At 33.6% G+C, this 26042-nt stretch overlaps 3 protein-coding genes across 3 annotated transcripts; all 3 read left to right on the plus strand.

The window, feature by feature from the left end:
* The first annotated feature begins 3793 nt into the window (after positions 1 to 3793).
* Positions 3794 to 4732, plus strand: LOC113177052 (olfactory receptor 4K3-like). The gene has a single exon (XM_026381586.2). The coding sequence runs from the start codon at positions 3794 to 3796 to the stop codon at positions 4730 to 4732; it is 939 nt and encodes a 312-aa protein (XP_026237371.1).
* A 6854-nt stretch (positions 4733 to 11586) lies between these two features.
* Positions 11587 to 12522, plus strand: LOC113177049 (olfactory receptor 4F4-like). The gene has a single exon (XM_026381583.2). It carries the CDS (start codon positions 11590 to 11592, stop codon positions 12520 to 12522), a length of 933 nt encoding a protein of 310 aa, XP_026237368.2. The 5' UTR covers positions 11587 to 11589.
* Positions 12523 to 24325: 11803 nt separating this feature from the next.
* Positions 24326 to 25297, plus strand: LOC113177048 (olfactory receptor 4F4-like). The gene has a single exon (XM_026381582.2). It carries the CDS (start codon positions 24329 to 24331, stop codon positions 25295 to 25297), a length of 969 nt encoding a protein of 322 aa, XP_026237367.2. The 5' UTR covers positions 24326 to 24328.
* Positions 25298 to 26042: the final 745 nt, after the last annotated feature.

Genomic DNA, 26042 nt, shown 5'->3' on the forward strand with positions numbered 1-26042 from the left:
GATGTCAAAACAGTAAATGGATTTTAAACTAACATCAATATATTTACAAAAAAATCAAAAGATATCTTAATAATTTAATAGCCAGTGAATAAATGTTCAGGATCTCAATCAATCACAGATATCATGGAAGATAATCAATCAGTTGAAAAAGATTACTTCCTTACTTGGATGACTGTGATGTGTATAAGGACACTCCATCTATATCAGGGATGTGATTTCTCTATAAATCAAGACTACATTAACTGATTACATAGACCAAGCAAGACATGAAAATTGCAGAATACGAATTCTTAGTATTTGTTATCTAATATAATTTTTTAACTAGACTAGGTTTTTATTTGAGGTTTTCTGGACTCCCTGTTTTGATTTCCAAACTATTTAATAGTGGAATCACTCTTAGCCAAGAAGTCCCCAAGAGATGTCCAAAGTAAATTAGTTTTATGATCCTCATTGTGTTCAGATGTAGAATGGGAATTTATACTCAGGGGATCACTTTAGATGGAAAATACATGTCATAGCTTCAGGAGAGCAGGTCCACAGACACAGCCTCATACATCCTGGGCTATCATCTCCTGCACATATCAGAAAAGAATAAGAGGGGATCCAGTCCAAGAAAAAAAAAACTGTGTTTAGTAAGTCAACTAATGTTCTTGATTCTCTTCATGATTTTTATTAAAATATTTCTATATATCTGTTTCACATGTGCCCACTATGCTTTGAGATTAGAAGCTTGTCTAGCTTCTGTTATTTTCAGATCTCAATTCATAATTCTGTATAAATTGAAGGGTTTTTCCTCATCTCCCTTTGTTTCTGGAATTCCTACAGTATCTTAACAACCATGGACCCAATACCATAAGGCACCTCCTCAAAAACCACCTCAGCTCTCTGTTGGGTCTCATAGTTCTCCAATGGTTAAATCATCTGAGAGGTTTCCAGAAATATTTGTATAAATGGTCCTTCCCATTTAAGAGAATAATGTTTTTCATATAATGGTGAGTACTGCAACATTACTCATATAGATAGAAGTAAAAGGAGTTACATATTGAGTGAGAAGTGACATTATTAAATAAATAGATTAAAACTCATCAGTGAGAGTAAAGGAAGACATCATGAGCTGGTGGGAGGAACGTGCACCTTCTCACTGTGCACTCCACCCGGGGTATGTTTCAGTGATATATTAAGTTCTGGAGAAAAGATTCTTCTTAAAGTGTAAGTATGAAAAACTTCAGTTTTCATATAGTAAAAATATTCATGGAAAGACATTGTCTATACAAGTTGATATTTTGTTTATTTTCATACTCCTGAGATACCAGTGCAATCAGTTTATATAAAATGTCAGTAGCTGATGTTTTAAAGAAAGCATATTACATGCATTTAACTTACAGAAAATACTCAGCTGTACAATAAATATTTTGTGGATAAACTCTGGAATTTTTAAATTCATCTTGAAAAATAGAAGAATAATTAATATTTATTACTATTCACGGAAGACAACAAGTATAGCTGTGTTGTATATGTTCTAGTTCATCTTGTGGTTCATCTTCATTTCTATTTCTTACAGATATAGAAATGAAAGTAATAAAACCTTCCTTTTGAATTTACCATAGATAGTAGACTAAGATTTCAGGCCACACAGGACTAAATAAAGATTCTATAGTTACTCTAATTGTTCTAAATATTTTATTTAATATTAAGGGTAATATCATTTGTCCACCAATATATGATATTTACAGTTACAGAACTGATTGTTTTTAAAAAAGCTGTGTAAATTCTTACTGATGAATTCTTCTCTGAAAATGTAAATATTCATCTTTTCACAAATCTCTCTATCAAACAGATGGACACTGGTTTTGCTATTAGCTATCTTCTCTGTCACGTATTCAACAGGTACAGAACTAGTTACTGAAAATTTCTCCTGAAAGGATTTTCTCTTGAGACCAAAAGAGACTTTTAAGAAAAGAAACTCAGGTTACAGAGAGAATTTCCCCAATAGTTATGAATCTCTTGGAAGTCATTCTAGAATTTTTTTTATTTTAGAAATTAGGTAATCTTTTCTATTATGGAGGATGTGTTTATTTGTAAGTTTTAAGGCCATTAACACTAGTCCCCTAATCTATTGTAAATGTATGTCCTAGGTCATTTTTTTAGGAGAAATTTTGTTCTTATTGGTCTTAACTACTGCTTCTGAGGTCTTACTGTAAGGGTAGGGTAAGGTAATACACCTGATGAGTACAGATATCATAATTTCCCTGCTCTCCATGGAAACACCTGGACATTTCATAGTACAAAGGAGGGTATGTCAGGCAAAAACTGAAACTGCCAGGAGAAGGTAATCATGAATGAGATCTCTCTATGGTCCATTTTTGGAAGAATATTGAATTCAAGCAAAACTGAACATAAGCAAAATCAGTGTTAAGTTGAAAGATGAACAAAGAACCCTGAAATTTACCTATTGCCAACCCAGACTCTCAGTGATGTACTTTGTTTACACATGTGTGTAATTTATACTCAGAAAACACAGATAATGGCAGATCTATGAAAATTGATCTATATAGAGATAGACAAACAGATGGTGTTTCAACTTTTGTTGGTCAAGAGATGGAAATAGTTCATAATCTAGGCATTTCACTGCCTCCATGCATTGTAACAGAATATAAGTATTGTCTATTGATTGGCCTGACTTATAAGGAGCTTCTTTTTCAGAGTTCTAGAAGTAAAAATCTTCAAGTTGCTTTTAAATTTGATTAATGTCTTTCCATGTGGTGCTCCACTGATTGTTTTCCTTGTCAATTCACTTTTCTAAACCAGTTGATTGTGTGGTAGATTTTAACTAATGACAAATTATGTGCCTGGTATTGCATCCCATTCATTATGCCCAAATATGTATTATATCCACTTCTATATACTTTCTCTCATGCCCCACCATATATTTGATAAAAATAAGATTTAGATTTATGGTGTCTTACAGAATAGGTTCCACTGAATATTGAAAAGATTGATATACATGGTAGAGAGAATTGTCATGTTATCTCTATTCATTTGTACTGGATAACAACATCTATTCATTTCCTAAGAACAATAGTCAATTCTTATCTCTAGGGGACATATCTCAAAATATTCTGTAGATGACAGTTCTGCAAATAGTATATTTTACATAGTATATTTTCCCTAAAAATGCATACCTATCATGATGTTTAATATACAAACTAGAATAAGAAAGAGCTCAACAATAACAAATAATAAAATAGAATAACCATCACATATTACAAAAAAAAAAAACCCTTGTGTGAATGTGATTACTTTTTCAGTGATTCAAAACAAATACTAACGCTTTCATACTGAAGTTGGTTTAAGGCAGCTGAAATAATGAAAACCCACTACTGCATATGACCTAATCATAGTTAATTAAAACAATGGTTGCCATTGATCTGCACAGATTAATTTACAGGAATGGTAGAAAGAAGCTAGTTTCCAGGTTACACCAAAGTCTTTTATTAGCCATATGTGTGTTTTCTTACTCTCTTCTTGTGAGAAAATCTATTTAATGATAAATAATTTGTGCAACAATCCCATCTTGGTCTCTGCATCCTGGAAAGTCATTCTTGGGCATTAACCTTTTCAAAGGGGTTATTATACAATATAATTTGCACAACGTGTTTCTTTGTACTTATACCTTTAACTCTCTGATAAAGATGCTAACTATTGTGTGTACAATAAATATTAAAAATCATCCTTTCTCATCTCACTAACTGAGACTCTACCATACCCAGGTTCTTTCAGATAACACAATAGAATGGGTGGAGAAAATCAGTCTGCAGTGTCAGAATTTGTGCTCCTGGGACTCTGTCACTCATGGAATGTTCAGATCTTACTCTTTGTCATATTTTTGGTACTTTATCTCATCATTGTTCCTGGAAATATTGTCATTGTGACCTCAATCATCACTGACCCTCATCTCCATTCCCCCATGTATTTTTTGTTAGCTAACTTGTCCTTTGTTGACATGTGGCTTTCCTCAATCACCACTCCTAAGATGATCATAGACTTTCTCAGAGAGGACAAGACCATTTCCTTTGGTGGCTGCATGTCCCAGGTCTTCCTTGCCCAATTAATTGCAGCACTTGAGATGGTGCTCCTGGTGGTCATGGCCTATGACCGCTACGTGGCCATCTGCAAACCACTTCACTACTTCACCATTATGAGCCTACAAAAGTGCATTGGGCTGGTGGTGACTGCCTGGACCATTGGCTTTGTGCATGCCTTGAGCCAAGTGGTTGTCATTGTGCACTTGCCTTTCTGTGGCCCCAGGGAAGTGGACAGTTTCTTCTGTGATAGACCACTGGTAGTCAAGCTCGCCTGCATGGATCGCCATAATATAGAAATTTTCATGAATATTAACTGTGGGTTTGTGGCTATAACTTCCTTTGTTATGCTACTGATATCCTACACACATATTCTTATCACCGTAAGCAAAAGCTCTAAAACTGGTGCATCTAAGGCCCTGTCCACATGCAGTGCCCACATCACAGTGGTGGTTCTTTTCTTTGGGCCTTGCATCTTCCTCTATGTGTGGCCACTCAGCATCACCTGGATGGACAAATTTCTTGCTGTGTTTTATTCTGTATTTACTCCTCTCCTCAATCCAGTCATTTACACACTGAGAAACAAAGAGATGAAAAATGCTATGAAGAGATTCAGAAGCTACTACATAGATTGCAAGAGAAACACTTAATGCCTAAATATCTAGTGATCCTTCGTTGTCATGGAATTATCTACTCAATCTTCTTAAGTGTTTGACTTTGTTAAATGAGATCTAAATTTATTTTAACAAAGGGGTATATACATCCTATTGGGCAGCATCTTGATAGACTCTGGGTTTTTAAAAATTTTCTTCTAATTTCATTTAGAAAATAAAATGTTTCTGTAGCATGGAGTCTTCACATCAATGTTTGTACTTACATTTTGTCCAAAACAGTATGTGGTAATAATTTTTATCTTAACCCCATTTTCTATTCAAATTCTTATCGAAGCCAAAAGTGAAAAAATAAAAAGGATTAAATAGAAACAATAAACTACATAGAGCATAACAATGGAAATTATTTTTCTTGGATTCCTTAATTCAATACAAAATAAACTTTTATTGAAAATATATTTTTACAAAACAATGGAAAATACATATGAGGTTAACTGAATTGAAAGAAGTTTCATTGAATGTTTTAATAACAAAGCATCTTTCATTGTAAATAATATTTCCAAAATTAAATAAAGTTAATTTTATTTTTAGTAAGTTATTTTCAGTAAGTAAAGTTATTTTTAGTAAGTCAATTCATTTCTCTGATTCTCCAAGATATTATTAAAATATCACTTAATCAGGGAGACTTAACAATTGAAATTATGTAAATGCCTTAAAGAGGAATTTTACAATATGGAAACAAAATCAGGTCAAAATACATAGAGAAATAGACAAAAATTCTAAATAAGTATTCGAATATACCTTTCAATAATTAATAGAGAACATGGTCAAAAATTCATGGAGATGTGGTTGATCTGAAAATCACCATGTAGCAATTTTTCAGCAAGTGATACATAGAATATTTTGACCAAAAACATCAGAATAGTTCTTATTTTCAATGGCAAACAAAACATACAATGAGTTGGACCATATTCTAGGCTATAAAATAAGTCTAAACAAACTTTAATATATTTGGGTCACAAAGAAATTTGTACTGAAATTTAATAGACAACTTTTTTTTTAAAAAACAGGGAGAGAGAGAGAGAATTTTAATATTTATTATTTAATATTTATTTATTTATTTATTTTTAGTTTTTGGCAGACACAATTATGCAATTATGATTCACAGGTCAAGATGAATGAAGAGAGTATATCCTTACTACTTGTAGATCAAATGACAAATACTATTTTTTTGCCTTCATTTTTACTTTTTTTCATTATTATTTTTATTTGTCCTTTTTAGGTATACATTAGAGTACAGTGTATTTTGACACATTATAATACATGGAATATAACTTATTCTAATTGGGATCCCATTCTTCGTGGTTGTAAATAAGGTGAAATTTCACTGGTAATGTGGTAGAAGTGCAAACTGGTGCAACCACTTTGGAAAACAGAATGGAAGTTCCTCAGAAAACTTGGAATCAAACCACAATTTAACCCAGTTTTCCCACTCCTTGGCACACACTGAAAGGATTAAAATCAGCATACTACAGTGATACAGCCACATAAATGTTTACAGAAAGTCATTTCACAACAGCAAAGCTTTGGAACCAACCTAGGTGCCCTTCAAAAGATGAATGGATAAAGAAAATGTGCTATATATACACAATGGAATATTACTCAGCCATGAAGTAGAGTGAAATTATGGCCTTTACTGGTAAATTGATGGAACTGGAGACTATCATGCTAAGTACAATAAGCTACCCCAAAAAATCAAATGCCAAATGTTCTCTGATATATTGACACTACCATACAATAAGGTGGTAGGAGGGCAGATAGAAGTTCAATGGATTAGACAAAGGGGAATGATGGAAAGGGAGTGGAGATGGCAGTAGGAAATACAAGAGAATTAATCAGATATAAATTTCCTGTGTCCATATAAGAGTAATATTCAAAACCACCAATTTTTAATCATGGGTTGATTTATTTGAGGTATCTCTGGTTTCCATGATCTGATTTCCAAAATATGCAACACTTGGTATTTTTCAATATAGAAGTCCCCAAGAGATTCCCATGGTAAATTATTTTTATGATTCTTGTTCTGTCCAGGATACACAATAGGTAATTTCACCCAAGGGATCACTTCAGATGGAGAATATGTATCATGCTGAGGGAAAGCACTTCCACAGACACTACCATTACCCAACAATGATATTATCTCAATAACATTTAGAATAAAAGACTAAAAGAAATCTGATCTTAGAGACAAGTTATTTTTAGTAAGTCAACTCATTTCTCTGATTCTCCAAGATATTATTAAAATATTTCTATGTTTCACATGTTCTCACTATGCTTGGAGCGAAGAATGACTTGTTTAGTCTCTGAAAATCAGACACTAGTCCATGGGTTTTCTCCTCATACCCTACTCTTACTGGAATTTCCATGGTTTTATTAGCACACACCACCAAAATGCCTCAGAGACAGTCCTTGGATGGCCACTCCATCTGAGCACCTCATAAAAATAAAATAAAGATGTTGATGTTACTCCATCATAAATAATAGTATTTTATGTAAAAAGACTATTAGTAAATACAGAGAAGCAAAAAGGATTACCTATCACATGTGAAGTGATATAAAACTCAGTTGGTACATGACTCTACATGACCAAAACTCATAACCTAAGAGCAAAGGAGGACATCGTGAGCTAGTGGGAGAATCATAGACTTTCCTTTTGTACCTCATCCAATGCAGAATATTTCAGACAATCTTTAGAATTTTCTAAATTTAAGTTTCTCTTTGTAAGACATAAATATTAAGGATCTACCATAATTTTACAACTATTATTAGTTTAAAAATTTACTTCTAGGTAAGAAAATTGTACCTAGAATAAGATAATTTTTTTGCTATAGATTAAACCCCAAGTCAGTTTGTGTCTTTTCCCTTACTTTTCAATGTAATTATTTTAAGAGATAAAACTACCCCCCTACACACATATTGTGGAAGTCACTCTGAGTTCAAGATACAAATTCCCAAGGTGATTTAATGGCACCTTTTATCTTATTGCCCTTTTTAGATCCTCTTAAAATATCAATGGCTCCTGGGAATAGCAGTGTGAAAGTAAAGAAATTGGCATATTTCTAGAAAGCAAGCAGCTTGTAGGACATGTCCTTTGATGTGTATACCAGATAGCCTTGCTGAGTATGTGTGTGTTATTTTAGAGAGAAGGTAATGAGCATGTTTCTGAAAGTTGCCTTATATTTTTGTTTTACAGAAAGTTCTTGTCTGTGTAATAAAAATTTTGTCAAAAAACAATTGGAAACTACTTCTGTAAGATTGAACTGAAAGAACAGAGAGGGAAAATGATTAATATTTATTAAAGATCGACTGAAAATCATAAAAACTTCTCTATAGTTCTGACTTATCTATTCAATACATTTTAGATTGAGTGGCCTCAAGGTTGCCCTTTTGATCAAGGTCACAAGGTTAGTAAGTAAGAGTGAGATTTCAGACCAATATGACAAATTAAAAGGAAATAGCTAGTCTACTAATATTCCTAACTATGCAATTAATATTAATGATATAAACTTAACTATTATAAAATTGAAAACAGCTAATAATAAAAAATATGATTTCTTCCTGGTAAATTGTTTCCTAAGAAAGTAAATATTCATATTTCAGCAAATTGCTCTCTCAAACACAGTTGAAGTCTTTTTTTTCTTTTTCTTTTTAATACATTTAATTAATTAATTAATTAATTAATTTTTCATGTGGTGATGAGAATTGAACATAGGGCCTTGCACGTGCTAGGCAAGCTCTCTACTGCTAAAGCATAACCCCAGCCCCTGAAATCCTTTTTTCTATTAGTCGTTTTCTCTCCCTTATTCCAACAGAACAGATCTAGAACTAGCTATTGAAAACTCATCCTGGACTCTTTATATTGATAAGAAATTAAGTTTATGGAAAAAGGGCTTATCCAGAGAGGAAGAACATTGGGGGTTGAAGCACATGTTCACCAGGTTGACTGTGTTTATCTTTTCGGGCTCTATGTATATTTCAAAATGTATAAAACTGGGCTGGAGTTGTGTCTCAGTGGTAGAGCACTCCCCTAGCAGGTGCAAGGCATAGGGTTTGATCCTCAGCAACACATATAAACAAATAAATAAAATAAATATATATAAAAACGCATAAAACTGCACACTATGAATATAGGCAAGTTATTACATGACCAATTGCACAAAAATAAAGGCTTTGTTAAAAAGATCTCAGATGGGGCTGAGGTTGTGGCTCAGTGGTAGAGCACTTGCCTAGCACGTGTGGGACCTTTGGTTCTATCCTCAGCACTACATTTAAATAAATAAATAAATAAAGGTATTGTGTCCAACTATAACTAAAATATTAATTAAATAAATAAATAAAGATCTCAGATGTCACAATGCCTGTATTGTAAATTTTCTTGTTTTTTGTTTTGTTATTGTTGTTGTTTTGGCACTAGGGATTGAACCCAGAGTTACTTTACCACTGATCTAAATCCCCAGTCCTTTTATTTATTTATTTATTTGATTTCTTTTCTTTTCTTTTTCCTCTCTAGCTTTCACATGAAAGAGAAAACATATGACCCTTAACTTTCTGAGTTTGGCTCTTTTCAGTTAGAACAATGTTCTCAAGTTCCATCCATTTTCATGCAAAAACATAATTTCATTTTTCTTTATGGCTGAATGAAACTCCATTGTGTATATATGCCATATTTTCTTTATCCATTCATCTGTTGATGAACACCTAGGCTGGTGCCAAAGCTGATCTCTATGTGGTTTCTCTTGTCTCCTTGTTATGTTTTATGTATGAACAGATTGATGTAACTCCTAACAAAGATGTACTCAAGGGATGTTTAAAGTAAAAAACCAAAAACAAATTCATGAAAACACAAATCCACAAAACACAGAACAGGAATATTTCACTCCAGGGATCTCTTTCAGTATTGAATATATTTCAGGCTAAGAGAAATCACTTCCACAGATACTCTCTTCCCAGAACAATGGTTGTCACCTCAAGTGTGTTTCCGAAGAAGATACTGAAAGAGAATGTGAGCTGATAGAACACTCATGCTGAGTAAGTCATTTCATGTTCTCTGTGATGCTCAAAGGTTATTTTAAAAGGATTTCTATGTAACCGTTTCACACAGTTGAAAATGACTGGTTTAGCTTCAGGTATTTCCATAAAATATTGCACAGGGTTTTTCTTTGTCCCCTATTCTTATTGGAATTTCTGAGTTTTATTTAACAACAATGCACACACTACCATAATGCTTTGCCTCAGAGATTCTCTCTGGTGTGAGTAGAAGGATTGTAGTTCTTTGACAAGAAGTTTCCAATGATACTTGCTTAAATGGTCCATTGAATATGAATGAATAAAATCTTATATTAGAGAAATCATTGTATTCTAAGGTAACTTTAGTATAGAGATAGAAGTAAAATCCAATGCAAAGTGATATTCATACTGAAATAGTATTAAACGTTATAACCTGAGGAAAAAGGAAAATGGAACGAGGCACTAAGAGGATCGTGAAATTTCTTCCTGTGGATCTCATCCAATCTATTAAGTTCTTTGAGGAGAGATTCTCCTTGTGAAAAATAAATATCAAGAATCTCAATTTTATGATTATTATAGAAAATGATTTTTATAGAAAGATATCACACCTAGAAGGAGAACCAAAATTTGTTACTATATTTTATTTATTTTAATCAATTGATAAATCTGTACTTTTAAATGTGGTCAACTTGATCTTGATATATCTGTACAATGTGGAATGACTAAACCAAGGTAATTGGTATATACATTGTCTCACTTAATTGTTATTCATGTTGCGACATTTGAAATTTGTATTATAGTAGTTTTAAAACATATAGTACACCTCAGTACATGGTGATAGACACCTGTAATATTCTCAGAAATTCAGGAGACTGAAGCAATAGGATCCTAAGTTAAAGGCCAGCTCAGTAACTTTTTCAGGCACTAAACAATTTAGTGAGATCCTATCTCAAAACAAAATTTAAAAGGGCAGGGGATATGGCTCAGTGGGTTAGAGTGCCCTGGGATGAATTCCCAGGACCCACTCACTCCAATAATATATATATATATATATATATATATATATATATATATATATATGTTTAAGTCTGAGTTGGCTCCATTTTAGTCTCAGTGTTTAATAATTCTCCACAGATTTTACCTAATTCATTTAGCTGATTAAATAATATTCATTTAATTTATAGATTTTAAAATTAACGATGAGGTATGTATGTGAGTTTGTATCCAAATATTCATATCAGATATTTATTATATGATCTTTCTTGCAGTTTTTATCTATAAGAAATTGAATAACTATACACTTTAGTGATAAGTTTATAATTAGTTTTATGATAAATAGAACAGCTACAAAAAAACTGTAATATTATGTCAAATCTTTTTACCATATTTCAATATGCCATGTCTTCCCAAGGACATCATCTAAATTTTTGCTATTTAGTATAAAGATTGCTGTTGTTTACCAATCCAGATCACTTTTACTGATCTGATCCTTTTTAACAGTGAACTGGAGCTAATTATCAGGTAACACCTCAAACATCTGTTAGATTTTCCCCTTTCTCTCCTCATTCCCTGCTGGTGAAATAACACTCATAATGAATTATTTACATGCTAATCACCTTATTCTCTTGAAAAGCCAATCACAGTTATCTTTCTTTTTGAGCATAATACCAGATATGTTTAGCCCTGATTTTCCTCTATTTATACTTTTCAATTTCAGACATAGATGCTAAATGTAAACATCAAATTCTAAAAGTCAAGTTCCTTTTTTATCCCCATAACTGACAATCTGTTCTTCTCTCAAGGTTATTTCAGAAGACACATTGAATAAAATGGATGGAGGAAATCAGTCCATAGTGTCAGAATTTTTGCTTCTGGGACTTTGCCATTCATGGGATATTCAGGTTTTGCTCTTTATGATATTATTTATGATTTACCTGATGACTGTATTTGGAAATATTTTTATCATACTACTAATCATGAAGGATACCCATCTTCATACCCCCATGTACTTCTTGTTAGCCAACCTATCCTTTATTGACATGTGGCTTTCCTCAATCACCACTCCTAAGATGATCATAGGATTTCTCAGGGAGAACCAAAGCATTTCCTTTGGAGGCTGCATGTGCCAGGTTCTCTTTGTCCATTTTATTGGATCAAGTGAGATGATAATACTGGTGGCCATGGCCTATGACCGCTACGTGGCCATCTGCAAACCCCTCCACTATACTACCACTATGAGTCTGCAAAAGTGCATGAGGCTGGTAGTGATTGCCTGGATTGCTGGCTTTGTGCATGGCATGAGTCAATTGGTTGTAATTGCACAGCTGCCTTTCTGTGGCCCCAGAGAAATAGACAGCTTCTTCTGTGACATACCACTGGTAATCAAGCTGGCCTGCATGGATTCCTCTAATGTAGACACTTTAATAAACATTGACTGTGGGTTTGTGGCTGTAACCTCCTTTATTCTATTGCTGATATCCTACACACATATTCTTGTCACAGTTCGCCATAGCTCTAAGTCTGGTGCATCCAAGGCTCTTTCTACATGCACTGCCCACATCATAGTGGTGGTGCTCTTCTTTGGGCCGTGCATCTTCATCTATGTGTGGCCAATCGGCGTTCCGTGGTTGGACAAATTTTTTGCCGTGTTTTACACTGCTATAACACCTCTTCTAAATCCTACAATTTACTCTTTGAGAAATAAAGATATTAAAGAAGCTATGAAGAGATTCAAAAGCTGTTGCTATGGATTCCAAGGCTAATATTTAATGCCCTGAAGCAAGTGAGTGTTTCAAATTGGCAATATGTTAATCTTATACAATAGCTTGAAAATTATAACATGTTCAATTTGTGTCCACATGTTATTACTGTCTTCAGATATAAGAAAAAGGGTATTATAAATCAGGACATTTCAACATTTCCAAAGAAAGCAATGTAATACCTTGAATTATTTTCCTAGAAGCCAAACATATTAATTCTTCTTTATGGGGAAATTATTTAATTAGTCTCTCTATGCTTTCAACTACATTAAAGAAACTCATGTAATGCATTCAACACTACCGTAGATCCAATCTGGTGGACTGCATCTTCATGAAACTTTTTAAATTTCCTTTTAATTCCATTAGACAAAAGAGGCTGATGAAACATTTGAGGCTTCTCCATATTTCACTTATCTTTTTACAAAAGGCAAAACATTATTATTTCCTTAACAGGGATTCTTACCCAAATATGAAGGGGAGAAATTGAAAGAGAATGAAATAAAAGTGATAAAACACTTGAGGAAAATGGTAGAGATTATGTTCTATTTGGTTTTCATTAATTCAATAAAAATTAAATCAATAAATAATTAATGATATTTGCTATAGTTATTAACCTGAAAGAATGATATTTTTGCTGTCAATTATTAATCAGTTTTGTAAACATCCTGAAATGTAATCTACCTGAAGCAGGGACGTGGCTTACCTAGTTATTTCTTAAAACTGTAGTACATAATACACTGGAATAGACACTTAGCAAAGTACTTTAATAAATCAAATAGAAACCAATATTTTTATTTATATGCCTATAAAATTTATTTCTCAAGGTGTACTTAAATAAGCTCTTTTGACATTTCAAAAATTTTCCCAACAAGTTTAGGTTAAAAATGATATTTCTTTTCTTTTTTCCAGAATGATAGATTAAGTGGCTTGAAACGGATTTGTAGGCATTTAAAAATGTTAAAATGAAAAGATGGCATACGAGCAATTTTTATTTCTTTTATATTGAAGCTGTTTACAACAAATGACAGAATAAAAATAATATTGCAGATATCATTCTTGACTGCCTGATGTATGTCATTATATATCATTATTTTTTATGTATTCTCTTCAGTGCTTCAGTATTAGGCCCAAGTTGTTAATGAAAAAACAAGACCCAAATATAGGAACCAAATTTCTTGAAGGTAACCCAGTTTTATTTTGCTTTACTTAAAGAACTCAGAGATGAATTATACTTCCAAGAGTGTTTATTTATTATTTGCTACTCAACAGCACTATAGAAAATTTACTTTTCACCAGTTATGTTAAAGGATAACTCATGCCAAGAATGAAGTAAGAAAACATCTCTATTAAGCTAACAAATAAAACACTAATTACTGTAAATGGTATAATTTTCAATGTAGTTTTCTCTATCAATATATATTGTGAAGAAAGTGAATACCTCTCCAGCACATGCCTGTACACCTATGGTCACAAAGAACGGGCAGTCCATCATTTGGTTGTCTCTATCTTAGAAATAGTCTCAATTCACCTTCAATGGTACTCTTTCAACCACTGTGTTTTCAGAGTATGTACTAAGTTAATTTTTTCCTACCCAGAATGCTTACTCTGTTCATAACTCTGTAAGTCCTTAGAAGGTAAACTTGAGATTTAAGCACTATTTTAAGAATTTCATGAAATGGGTATAAAAATTAAAAACACTGATTTCACAATCTGTAACATAACCTGGCATGACAAATTCATACTAGTAAATGCCCTCCCCTCAGACATCTTTATACTTTTTAGCATAAAATTTAAATTTTAGCATAAAATGTAATCCAAGTATATACACTTTAATCTGGCAGACCCGTCTAATTAATTCCTTCTGTTTTCTGTTAGAATCATCTATACAAATACTAATCTAGGGGTCTTGAAGATATGAATGTTCTTAGATAAAGCACAAATAACCATAGCTAGTTTTCATTTTCAAATTATTGAAAATATTGTGTTCAACTCTGGTGAAAATATACCTTTCTTGGGATGAGAGACCCCCAATGCGCACAGCATGAAGTTAGAGGAAAGAGGGAAAATGTTGTGAGTGGATAGTAAGTATAATAATGAGAGTAGCTTCTCCCACTTTCTCACCTTCATTTTCAAATCTTAAAAATGAAGATCTTTTCTCCCATGAGAGCCATACAGGGCTCATCACTATGACATTCAACATTCTGATAGTCCACTTGTTTATGGGTGATCATGTATGTGGTCAAATTAGTAAATTCATTGGTCATGGACCCATTGCTTCATTTGAGTGGCTGTCAAATAAAGTTTGCAGAAGTTCCATGATGGTTAATAAGAAACTCCTTAAAACCACAGATGGTGGTACCAGGTGAGATATTACCATAAGAAAAATATGCATACCTATAATAGATATGCATTCGAATGAGACAAAATCCTACTTCCTCCATGGTATAAATATTCTAACACCATCAACCTACCATTAGGGTCTCCACAGAATACTGTGCCACATTAGCAGCTGGGTACTAAATTGCTGATAGCCAGAGAATATATACGAGGTGTTATGTTTTACTCTCTAGGGTTGCTGGGCTCATTTTCTCTTTTCAGCAAAAAATTAAAGAAGAGAACACAGAGATAGCAAGCAAAAAGTATGTTTATTGCAAGAGCAACAGAGATAGAAAGATAGACCTTTCTGAAGAGAAGGGGACCCAGAGCTGGAAATCCAGGTGGGGAGTTTGGGCCTGTTGTCTTTTAGGGTATCTGGCATTTCCTCCTTTCCTTTTGTCCTCCCTGTCCATGCATTCCTCACCATTATTGACTGTTGGCCCCTTGGTCCATGCATCTATTTTTAGTTTTTCTATTGGGTCCCCTTCTTAGGAGCGTGAGTATAGATGTGTCTGTCAGATTTTGTCCTCCACTTGGGTGCTCTGCCTTAGTTAATGAGGAAGTTGATCTCATCAGAGATCTTTGCTCCTTTGTTCTGGCCCTGCTCCACCCCCTCACATACCACCTTTCGCTGGCCACCTAAGCCCTTCTATATCTCCCTCATATACAGGACCTCAAAATATTGTCATTTTAAATGTGGACTCACTGAGCAAGCACCTGGACAACTTTATTAAAAAGAGGCTAACAGACAAAAAACCTGTGCTTTTTTTACCTAAAATATCTTCTTCTGCAATGAATGTCCTCTAGGACATTCAAATGGGCATCTATATTTTGATAATCTGTGCCCATTCTGAAAGATCTATTACCAGAATTTATCCTTAACTTTCTTTGTCATCAATATTTCTAGTCTCTTAATTCTAAGTCCAGATCATCTAAGAAACCTTTATCAATTAATCATGAATCAATATAGTCCCATGCTTTTTACAAGTCACAGGGAATAAACAAATGTACTGTCACAATTTCTTCCCATGTACATCATTTCTCCTCATCATTATCTTATATGGCCACAACCATATTAAAAAATGCTTGAGCATGTTACCAAAAGTTTGGTTCCTGTCCCTATGCCAATTTAATAATGAGGACATGGTTTTGAGAAAAAGGGGGAAAAGAGGTTTATTGCTTTGCTAACAGCGGAAAAACACAGAGGACTCCAGTCCCAGAGGTTGTGGTTCTTCCCATCAGGGAAAACAGAGGGCTTTTAAAGAAGATATGTAAAGGCTCCATTCTAGGTATGCCCTGAGAGTGGATCCCAGGTGTTTCCTGGATGGTGTGTTGAAATTCACTTGTTAATTTGGGAGATAGTCACTTTGTAGTTTTTCTGGTGACATCTTCTTCCTGCAAAGAACAGACAACTCCAAGCAATCTGGTTTCCTGCCCCCAGGTTAGGAAAGGGGAGAGGAAGAATAGAAAAGAAAAACATATTCTTTTAAAATAAGCACCAAAGGCTATATTCAAAAGTGAAAGTGCACCGTTGCTACAAGCATAATGTATTTCATGACTGGGGCTATAAGATTACAGACCATTACTTCTAATTATTGCCAAAATATCATTGTAACAGGGGTCCACTTCACATTTTAAATATAGCCCTTGTTGTTCTGAGGCTTATTTTGAAAAGGATATTTTTTTCTCTCTCTCTTCTCCCCTTTCTCCCTCCCTAGTTCCCCCAGTTAATTGTCCTTGAACAAACACACCACAGGAAGAAGATGACTTTCAGAGAGTCTAAGAAGTGAATATCTAAAACATTATGCTTCAGAGATGCTCTCAAGTCTGCTGTGTGGAGATATCACAGTTCTTAGATGGCCACTCCATCTGAGCAGTACCCAGTTATCCTCGTCCAAGTGGTCCTCCCATTAAATAATATTTTCTACATCATAAAAAGTGTTTATGTAAGAGAACTTTTAATACATACAGAAAAGCAAAAAGGGTTATCTATCACGTGTGAAGTACCTCACCCAGTGTAGAATATCTCAGGCGATCTATTGAATTTTCTAAATTTAAGTTTCTCTTTGTAAATCATAAATGTTAATCTAGCAAGGTTTTAGGACTATTAGTCCAAACATTTACAGAAGAATATTGTACCTAGAAGAAGATTTTTTAAAAATTGCTATATTTCAAACCCCATAAAGAAGCAACTCAGTTTGTCTCCTTTCACTTACTATGCAATGTAAATATTTCAAGACATAAAATTAGCCCCCACACACATATTTTAGAATTCACTCTGAGTTCCAGTTAAGAATCCCTTAGGTCCTTTAATAGCACCTTTTATCCTATTGCCTCTTTTAGTTCCTCTTTAAATATCATTGGCTCCTAGAAATGGCAGGGTGAAAGCTGAAGATGATATGATATTTCCAAAAGGCAACAGTATGTAGGACATGTCTTTTGATGTATATACCAGGTAGCTTTGCTGAGTATGTATGTGATAATTTAAAGAGAATATAATAAGGATGTTTCTGAAAGTTTATCCTGTAATTTTTTTTTTTTTTACAGAAAGTCCTTTTGTGTGAAATAAAATTTTTGCCAAAAAATATTTGGAAACTGTACTACTGCAAGATTAAACTGAATGAACAGAAAGAGAAAATAATTAATGTTTATTCAACATTTATGAAAAAGTCATAAAAATTTAATTGCCTTCTGTATAATTCTGACATCTTTACAATACATTTTAGATTGAGTGACTTCTTTGCACAGATGAAGAAATGGAAATGTAAAGTAGGTTTAGATCAAGATAACCAAAAAGAGAGAGATTTAAGACCAGATATGACAAATTAAAAGTCTATGGCTAGTCTGCTAATATTCCTATGAAATAAATATTAATATAATATTAAACATTATAAAACTACTAAAAACAAAAGCTGATAAGAAAAAATATAATTTCTAACTGGTAAAGTTCCCTATGAAAGCATATATTCATCTTTTAGCAAATTTCTCTCTCAAATACAACTGAAGAACTTTTTTCTGTTAACTATCTTCTCTCACTTATTCTAACATAACAGATCTAGAACTAGCTATTGAAAAATCATCCTAGAATGTTTGAATTGATAAGAAATTAAGTTTAGTGATAGAGTTCAAATTTTTCAAGTTCCTCAGAGGGCATAAATCTATCAGGTGTTATACCTGAACATTTTCTTGAGAAATTAAATGTATACAATGGAGTATTATACATTTTGTAAGATGTATGTGCTTGTCTGTTTGTGTGTGTATAGCACATATATACACACACACATATGTTATTATTACTCCTTTAAGTTAAATCTTTGTAAATTCCACATATAAGATTATGTGGTAATTTAACCAGGCATGTTGGCACAAGTCCGTAAACCCAATGGCTCAGGAGACTGAGGCAGGAGGATCCCAAGTTCAAAGCCAACCTCACAAGGGCAAGGTGCTAAGCAAATCACTGAAACACTCTCTCTAAATAAAAATAAAAAATAGGGCTAGGGACATGATTCAGTGGTCAAGTCCCCCTGAGCTCAATCCCCAGTACATTCCCCACCCTACCACCCAAAAAGATTATGTGGTAATCTCAATTTTTAAAAAATATTAAAACAAAATAATATTATTGACTCCTCCAAATGAACTTATAATCATATTTCATAAAAAACAAATAGAAATGCTTTAGGATTAATTAATCTAAAGAAGAAAGGGAATGTAGAATACATTGATGAAGTTGAGAGAGCTATAATTAATAACTTCTACCACAACTCATATACAGTGTTACAGAGGATTTGATCAGGAAGAGAGTCTTTAAATATAAAAATCTCTGGGGCTCTGCCTGAGATGGAACACCACATGGAGGGTTCCATGTCCCAGGACTCTATGGAAACTAAGGTTACCTTGGCAAAGAACAATCAAGAGGGTGGTGGAAGTGCCACAAACTGGTAGCAACAGTAAAAATAGCTGAGCAAATGGGAATATAATGGTGAGTACCACCCAAGAGGAGATTATAGTCAACCCAGACTCTGGAAACCTGTTTACAAATGTCAGTTTACACCTTCTCAAGAGTAATCAGAGAAGAACACGGTGTAGATGGTATGGATGAAGGGGAAAGAGACGTTATCAGGAAGGAAGAACTTTGGAGGCTGAAGCACATTCATCAGATTGGCTATGTTGACCTCTTCAGGCTGCATATATTTCAAGATGTATAAAACAGCACTGTGAAAATACGCAAGTTATTATATGCTTAATTGCACAAAAACAAAGGCTTTGTTTAAAAGATCTCAGATGTATTTCAATTTTTATTTATTTATTTATTATTTACTTTTTTTAAAAAAATTTTAAGGCATGGTCTCACTAAATTGTTGAGGCTGGCCTCAAAATTACAATCCTGGGATTATAGGCATGTGCCTTCCTGCCTGGAAAATTTCCTATTTTTTGAAAAAATTCTAGAAATAATCTTGATAATTAGATATCCAGTGCATAACTGTCAGGATGTCAACTAATCACAGATAATATTAAAACAACAGTCAACCAACCAAGATTATCTACCTATTTAAACAATGTAGTCATATATCACATAGGTTTATGATTTGTCTTTTAACTGAAATTAAAACTTTAGTTGAATCTAATTATATCAAGTTACAGATCAAGTTTTCAGATATTACCTCTTTATTATTTATAGGCATAATGTTTAAATTTTACTAAGTTTTAACTCATGGATGATTTTTTTCTACATTTTTTATTAAGTATTATAATAGTGGAATTCATTGTCAAATGTTCATATATGCACAAATATAACAATGTAATTTGGTCAATATCACTTCCCAGCACTTCTCAGTCTCTCCCCTCCTTCCTCCTCCTGGTATCTTTCCTGAACTGATCTCCCTGTGATTTTCATGAGATCTACCAACATGTTTCTTTTCCTTTTTCCTCTCTAGCTTCCACATGTGAGAAAAAAATATATGACCCTGGATCTGAGTTTGGCTTATTTAGCTTAATATAATGTTCTCAAATTCCAACCATTTTACTGCGAATGACATAATTTGATTTTTCTTAATGGTTGAATGAAACTCCATTGTGTGTATAAATGCTACATTTTCTTTAACCATTCATCTGTTGATGGACATCTAGGCTGGTTCCAAAGCTGATCTCTGTGATGTTTATCTTGTCTCCTTGTTATGTTTTCCAATGTATGAAAAGGTTGTTGTTACTCCTAACAAAGATGTACTCAAGGGATGTTTAAAAAAAAATCCATGATTCTTTTTCTGCCTGAAACACAGAACAGGAAAATTTCTCTCAAGGGACCTCTTTTGTGTTTTAAATACGTCAGGCTGAGGGAAATCACTTCCACAGATACTGTCTCCACACAACAATGGGTGTCAACTCCAGTGTGTTGCGGAAGAGCACACTGAAAGAAAATGTGACCTTACAGAACACCCATGGTGAGTAAGTCATTTAATATTCTCTGTGATGTTCAAAGATTTAGAAGTAAAATCCAATGCATAATGATGTTCATATTGAAATAGTATTAAAACTTCTAACCTGAGGAAGAAGGAAAACAGAACAAGGCACTAGAAGGAACGTAACATTTCTTCCAGTGGACCTCACCCAGTACATACCTAACACAATCTATTAATTTCTTTAAGGGTAAGAATGTCCTTATGTAAATATTGATATTCTCACAGAGTTTTAGGGTTATGATAGAAAATATTTTTCATAGAAAGATAGCATATCTATAAGGAGAACCAAAGTTTGTGGCTATATTTTATTTATTTTAATAAACAAATAATTCTGTACATTTATGTGGTTCAATCTGTTGTCTTGATATATGTGCACAACATGGAATGGCTAAATCAAGGTAATTGACATATCCATCTTCTCATTATTCATGTTACAACTTTTTAAATTTGTATTTTAGCAGGTTTAAAACATAAAACACCACAGGATGTGGTAGTGCACACCTGCAATACTCTCAGCAATTCAGGAAGCTGAGGCAAGAAGATCCACGAGTTAGAGGCCAGCCTCAGCAACTTAGCAAAGTACTAAGCAACTTAGTGAGTCACTAAGCAATTTAGTGAGATCCTGTCTCAAAACAAAATTTTAAAAGGCTGGGGATATGGCTCAGTGATTTAAGTGCCCTGGGATGAATTCCCAATACCCAGCCACCACAATAAAATATATAATGCATTTTATTTATATTTTTATAATATCATAATAAGCTGTGGCATAGATCAATATACCAAATTCCTCTTGACCAACTGAAGCTATATCCTTTGGCCAGTATCACCTCCTGCCTTTGGTAACCACCATTCTACTCTTTGTGTGCATTTAACATTTTAGATTCCACATTTAAGTGAGATCATATAGCATTTATCTTTCTGTGCCTGACTTACAAACCTAGAAGCCATTATGCTGCTATATTCTCTACCTCCAAGAAGAGCAATTTGTCTGTTTTCCTTAAATTTACAATTTTAACAGTTTAAGAATTATCATTAACCCTGTTTGTAAAAATTCCGAGTTAAAGAAATCTAAATCCACTCTAACACAATGTTCTACTGTCTCCTATAGATCCTCTTAAATTATTAATAACTCCTCCTGGGCCAAAGCAAAATTAAAAAATGAAAAGGGCATAGCAGAAAGGATATGTCCGATATGTGCTATGTGCCTGTCCATCCCATAGTTTTGCTAAGCATGTGTGTGTTAATTTAGAGAAAATTGAAATAGTAGCATTTTTAAAAGGCAATTGTAATAAATGCTCTAACAGAGGTATGCTCACCAGTACTCTGACAGGACAAAGAGGGAACAATCTTCTTGTGGCACATTTGGGCTGGGATTATTCAACAGCATCACCAAGCCTTCAGAGTAAATTCAAAGTCCTCTATACCCATGGGCCTTTCAGCTGGCCACCGCCAACCTTCCCACTGGCCTCCCACACACTTCACTCGGGCCATTTGTCGTTTCCCTGTAGGTCATGTGGCTTCACCTCTGACCTGAGTGTTCTGTTCCTCTCCCTGAGATGTTCTCTCTGCAGGACTTGGCGAAAGGTTCCTCCCTGACCCCCACTCATAAAGAAAGGCAATTGGGTATGTTTCAGTGAGAGAAAGTAATTGGCTGTACTTTACAGTTGTTTTTTTTTTTCCAAAAAGCCTTGAAAACTTGTACTCTTAAAGATGAGGAATAACTAATAGTTATTAAACTTCACAGTACCAAAAAATATATGTGATTTTTTATTTTTTGTTGTTCATTTTCACATCATGCCTATTAGATTGAATAATCTTTTTTTTTAAATGAGAAAATAGAAAAAGTAATAGTTTAGTATCAAAGTCACAGTTCACAAGAGTGATATCTCAGACCAGATCTTACAAATTAAAAAACAGATGACTGTTAAACTTTCTTAAATAATGATTGTTTAATTTACCTATTAATATTAGATAATATAGTTATACTATAATAATTCTTACGTTAGTAGTTTATAAAACTAATAAAAATCAGCTGGATTTCTTACTGCTAAAAATGTTCCCTGTGAAACTATGTGTTCATTTTGTAGTGATTGCCACCAAAATTCTGCTTTTGTTATTAACACTCTTCTATGTCATTTATTCCAACAAGTAGAGAAATTGCTACTAAATTTTTTTTTCCTAGAAAGTTTTGCCATGATAGAAAATTCAATTTAAAAAAATATATATTTCAAGTTTCTCAGGGGCACACACATATCTGGTATGCTACCAGGGTATTATCCTTAAGTCAGGTAATTCTCATTACAGATTATATGTTTACTTGTACTTTGAGGCTATTATCATATTCATCTCTCTTTCAACAGAAAATGTATGCTTTGTCAAATTGCTTTAGGAATGATTCTTTCTTTCTGTCCTTATTTTGTACTTCTGAGATCTCAGAGTAAGATAAGGGAACTGTTTGGGAAGCTGTAGTGGTTTCCATTCCTCACCTGTTCTCCTTTGTATCACCTTGGAAAGTTCAGAGTATAAAAGGAGATGAAAGCTGATAAAAAAAATGGAGCAATGTCAAGAAAGAGAATTAATAAAGAGGTGAGGAGAATGGGCAGTAATCTTTCTAATCTCCAGTTTCAGATACCTCAGTGTATTTATAGACGAACATAAGCAATATCATTGTTATATTTGGATTTAATTTCTCATCACTGAAGTTTTAACTTCTTATCTACTAAGCATTAATAGTCAAATATAATAACTTCCTACATATCTCTATAATATATTCTTAGACAAATTAGATTAAGTAGATAATAGGTAGATATATAGATCATAAAATAGACAAATTTTATGACTTTGACAGAGATGATACTATATCAAGGCTGGTTGATTTCCCAACATTCATTCATATAACTGAAGAAAAATACTTTCTGCTAATAATCTTGAGTAAAACTAAGCTTCAATTTAGATCCATGAATTCTGATTTTTTGGTCTCAGTGGCCTCTACTTTAATTTCTGACTTACATAATTCTCCATAGATTTTTTTGTATTCATTTAGCTGATTAAATAATATCCACTTAATTATATATTTTTAAAATTAATAGTAAGGTAGTATTTGAGTTTGTATCCAAATCTTCATATCAGTTATTTATTTATTTATTTATTTGTCTATTTATTTATTTATTGGTACCGGGAATTGAACTCAAGGGCATTCAACAACAGAGCCACATCCCAGCCCTATTTTGTATTTTATTTAGAGAAGTGGTCTCACTGAGTTGCTTAGCACCTCACTTTTCCTGAGGCTGGCTTTGAACTCCTGATCCTCCTGGCTCAGCCTCCCAAGCAACAGGAATTACAGGTGTGTGCCACCATGCATGGCATCATATCAGTTATGTATTATATGACCTTTCCTATAGTTTATCTCTAAAACACTGATCTAACATACATTTTAGAGTGAAAAATTTATAGTTATTTTTATTATATAGGACAACTACAGAGAAACCATAATGTTATATCAAATCTTTTTACCAAATTGCAATATTACTTTGCCATCATTTTTCCAAGGACATCATCTAAATTTTTGCTATTTAATATAAAGATTACTGTTGTTGACCTGCCCAGATCACTTTTACTGGACTGATCCTTTTTACCAGAAAACTGGAGCTATTTCCAGGCAACATCTCAAGCATGTGTTAGCTTTTCCTCTTGCTGTCCTACTTTCCTCACACCCTGTTGAAAGAACACTCATAATGAATTATTCATCTAACAATTCCATGTTATTCTCTTAAAATCCCATCATGGCTATATTTCCATTTGAACATAATACTAGATATATTGAACTCTGAGTTTTCTTCCAATTATGCTTTTAATTTCAGATATAGATGCTAATATCAATGTAAACATCAAATTCTAAAAGTCAAGTTCCTTTTTTATCCCCATAACTGATAATCTATGTTTCTCTCAAGGATATTTCAGAAGACACATTGCATAAAATGGATGGAGGAAATCAATCCATAGTGTCAGAATTTTTGCTTCTGGGACTTTGCCATTCATGGGATATTCAGGTCTTGCTCTTCATAATATTTTTTATGATTTACCTGATGACTGTATTTGGAAATATTTTTATCATGCTACTAATCATCAAGGATACCCATCTCCATTCCCCCATGTACTTCTTGTTAGCCAACCTATCCTTTGTTGACATGTGGCTTTCCTCCATCACCACTCCTAAGATGATCATAGGATTTCTCAGGGAGAACCAGAGCATTTCCTTTGGAGGCTGCATGTGCCAGGTTCTCTTTGTACATTTTGTTGGAGGGACTGAGATGGTAATACTGGTGGCCATGGCTTATGACCGTTATGTAGCCATCTGCAAACCCCTCCACTATACCACCATTATGAGTCTGCAAAGGTGCATTGGGTTAGTAGCCATTGCCTGGATTGCTGGCTTTGTGCATGGCATGAGTCACCTGGGTGTGATTGTGCAGTTGCCTTTCTGTGGCCCCAGAGAAATAGACAGCTTCTTCTGTGATATGCCTCTGGTGATCAAGCTGGCCTGCATGGATTCAAAAAATCTGGACACTTTAATGAACATTGACTGTGGGTTTGTGGCTGTAACCTCCTTTATTCTATTGCTGATATCCTACACACATATTCTTGTCACAGTTCGCCAAAGCTCTAAGTCTGGTGCATCCAAGGCTCTTTCTACATGCACTGCCCACATCACAGTGGTGGTGCTCTTCTTTGGGCCCTGCATCTTCATCTATGTGTGGCCAGTCAGCGCTACATGGTTGGACAAATTTCTTGCTGTGTTTTACACTGCTATAACACCTCTTTTAAATCCTGCCATTTACTCATTGAGAAATAAAGAAATTAAAGATGCTATGAAGAGATTCAAAAGCTATTGCTTGATTCCAAGGCTAATATTTAATGCCCAGAAGCAAGTGAGTGCTTCAAATTGACAATATATTGATCTTATAAAATAGGTTGAAAATTATGACATGTTCAATCTTGTCTACAGGTTATTACTGTCTTCAGGTATAAGAAAAAGGATTTTATAAATAAGGACATATCAACATTTCCCAGGAAAGCAATGTGATTTTTTTTCTAAAACTCAAACACTGTTCGTCCTTCTTTGTGGGGGAATTACTTGATTAGTTTTCCTATGCTTTCCACTACATTAAAGAAACTGATGCAATACAGTCAACACCACCATAGATCCAATCTGATGGACTGCATCTTCATGAATTTTTTTTGAATTATTTTTAACCCCCTAGAAAAAAAAACATGCTCATGAATCACTTATTCTTCCTCTGCAAATTTCACTTATCTTTTCACAAAAGGCAAAAAAAATTATTATTTTTTCCTTAACAGAGATTCTTATCCAAATATAAAGGGGGGAAATTGAAAGAGAATGAAATAAAAGTGGTAAAACACTTAGGGAAAATGGCAGAGGTAATGACTCATTTGGTTTTAATTAATTCAATAAAAATAATTCAATCAGTAATAATGATATTTGCTATAGTTATTAACCTAAAAGAATAATATTTTTGCTTTCAAGTATTAATCAGTTTTGTAAACATCCCAAAATGTAATCTACCTGAAGCAGGGACATGGCTTACCTAGTTATTCTTAAAACTATAGTACATAGTGCACTGCAATGGCACTTAGCAACCAAAATACATTAATAAATCAAATAGATACCAA

The sequence above is a fragment of the Urocitellus parryii genome, chromosome 6 (assembly GCF_045843805.1).
Source record: "Urocitellus parryii isolate mUroPar1 chromosome 6, mUroPar1.hap1, whole genome shotgun sequence".
In the NCBI taxonomy this organism is placed as follows: Eukaryota; Metazoa; Chordata; class Mammalia; order Rodentia; family Sciuridae; genus Urocitellus; species Urocitellus parryii.

Bases quoted from the DNA above. Each gene is read 5' to 3' on its own strand.
- LOC113177052 (XM_026381586.2), top strand. From the start codon at position 3,794: ATGGGTGGAGAAAATCAGTCTGCAGTGTCAGAATTTGTGCTCCTGGGA.
- LOC113177049 (XM_026381583.2), top strand. From the start codon at position 11,590: ATGGATGGAGGAAATCAGTCCATAGTGTCAGAATTTTTGCTTCTGGGA.
- LOC113177048 (XM_026381582.2), top strand. From the start codon at position 24,329: ATGGATGGAGGAAATCAATCCATAGTGTCAGAATTTTTGCTTCTGGGA.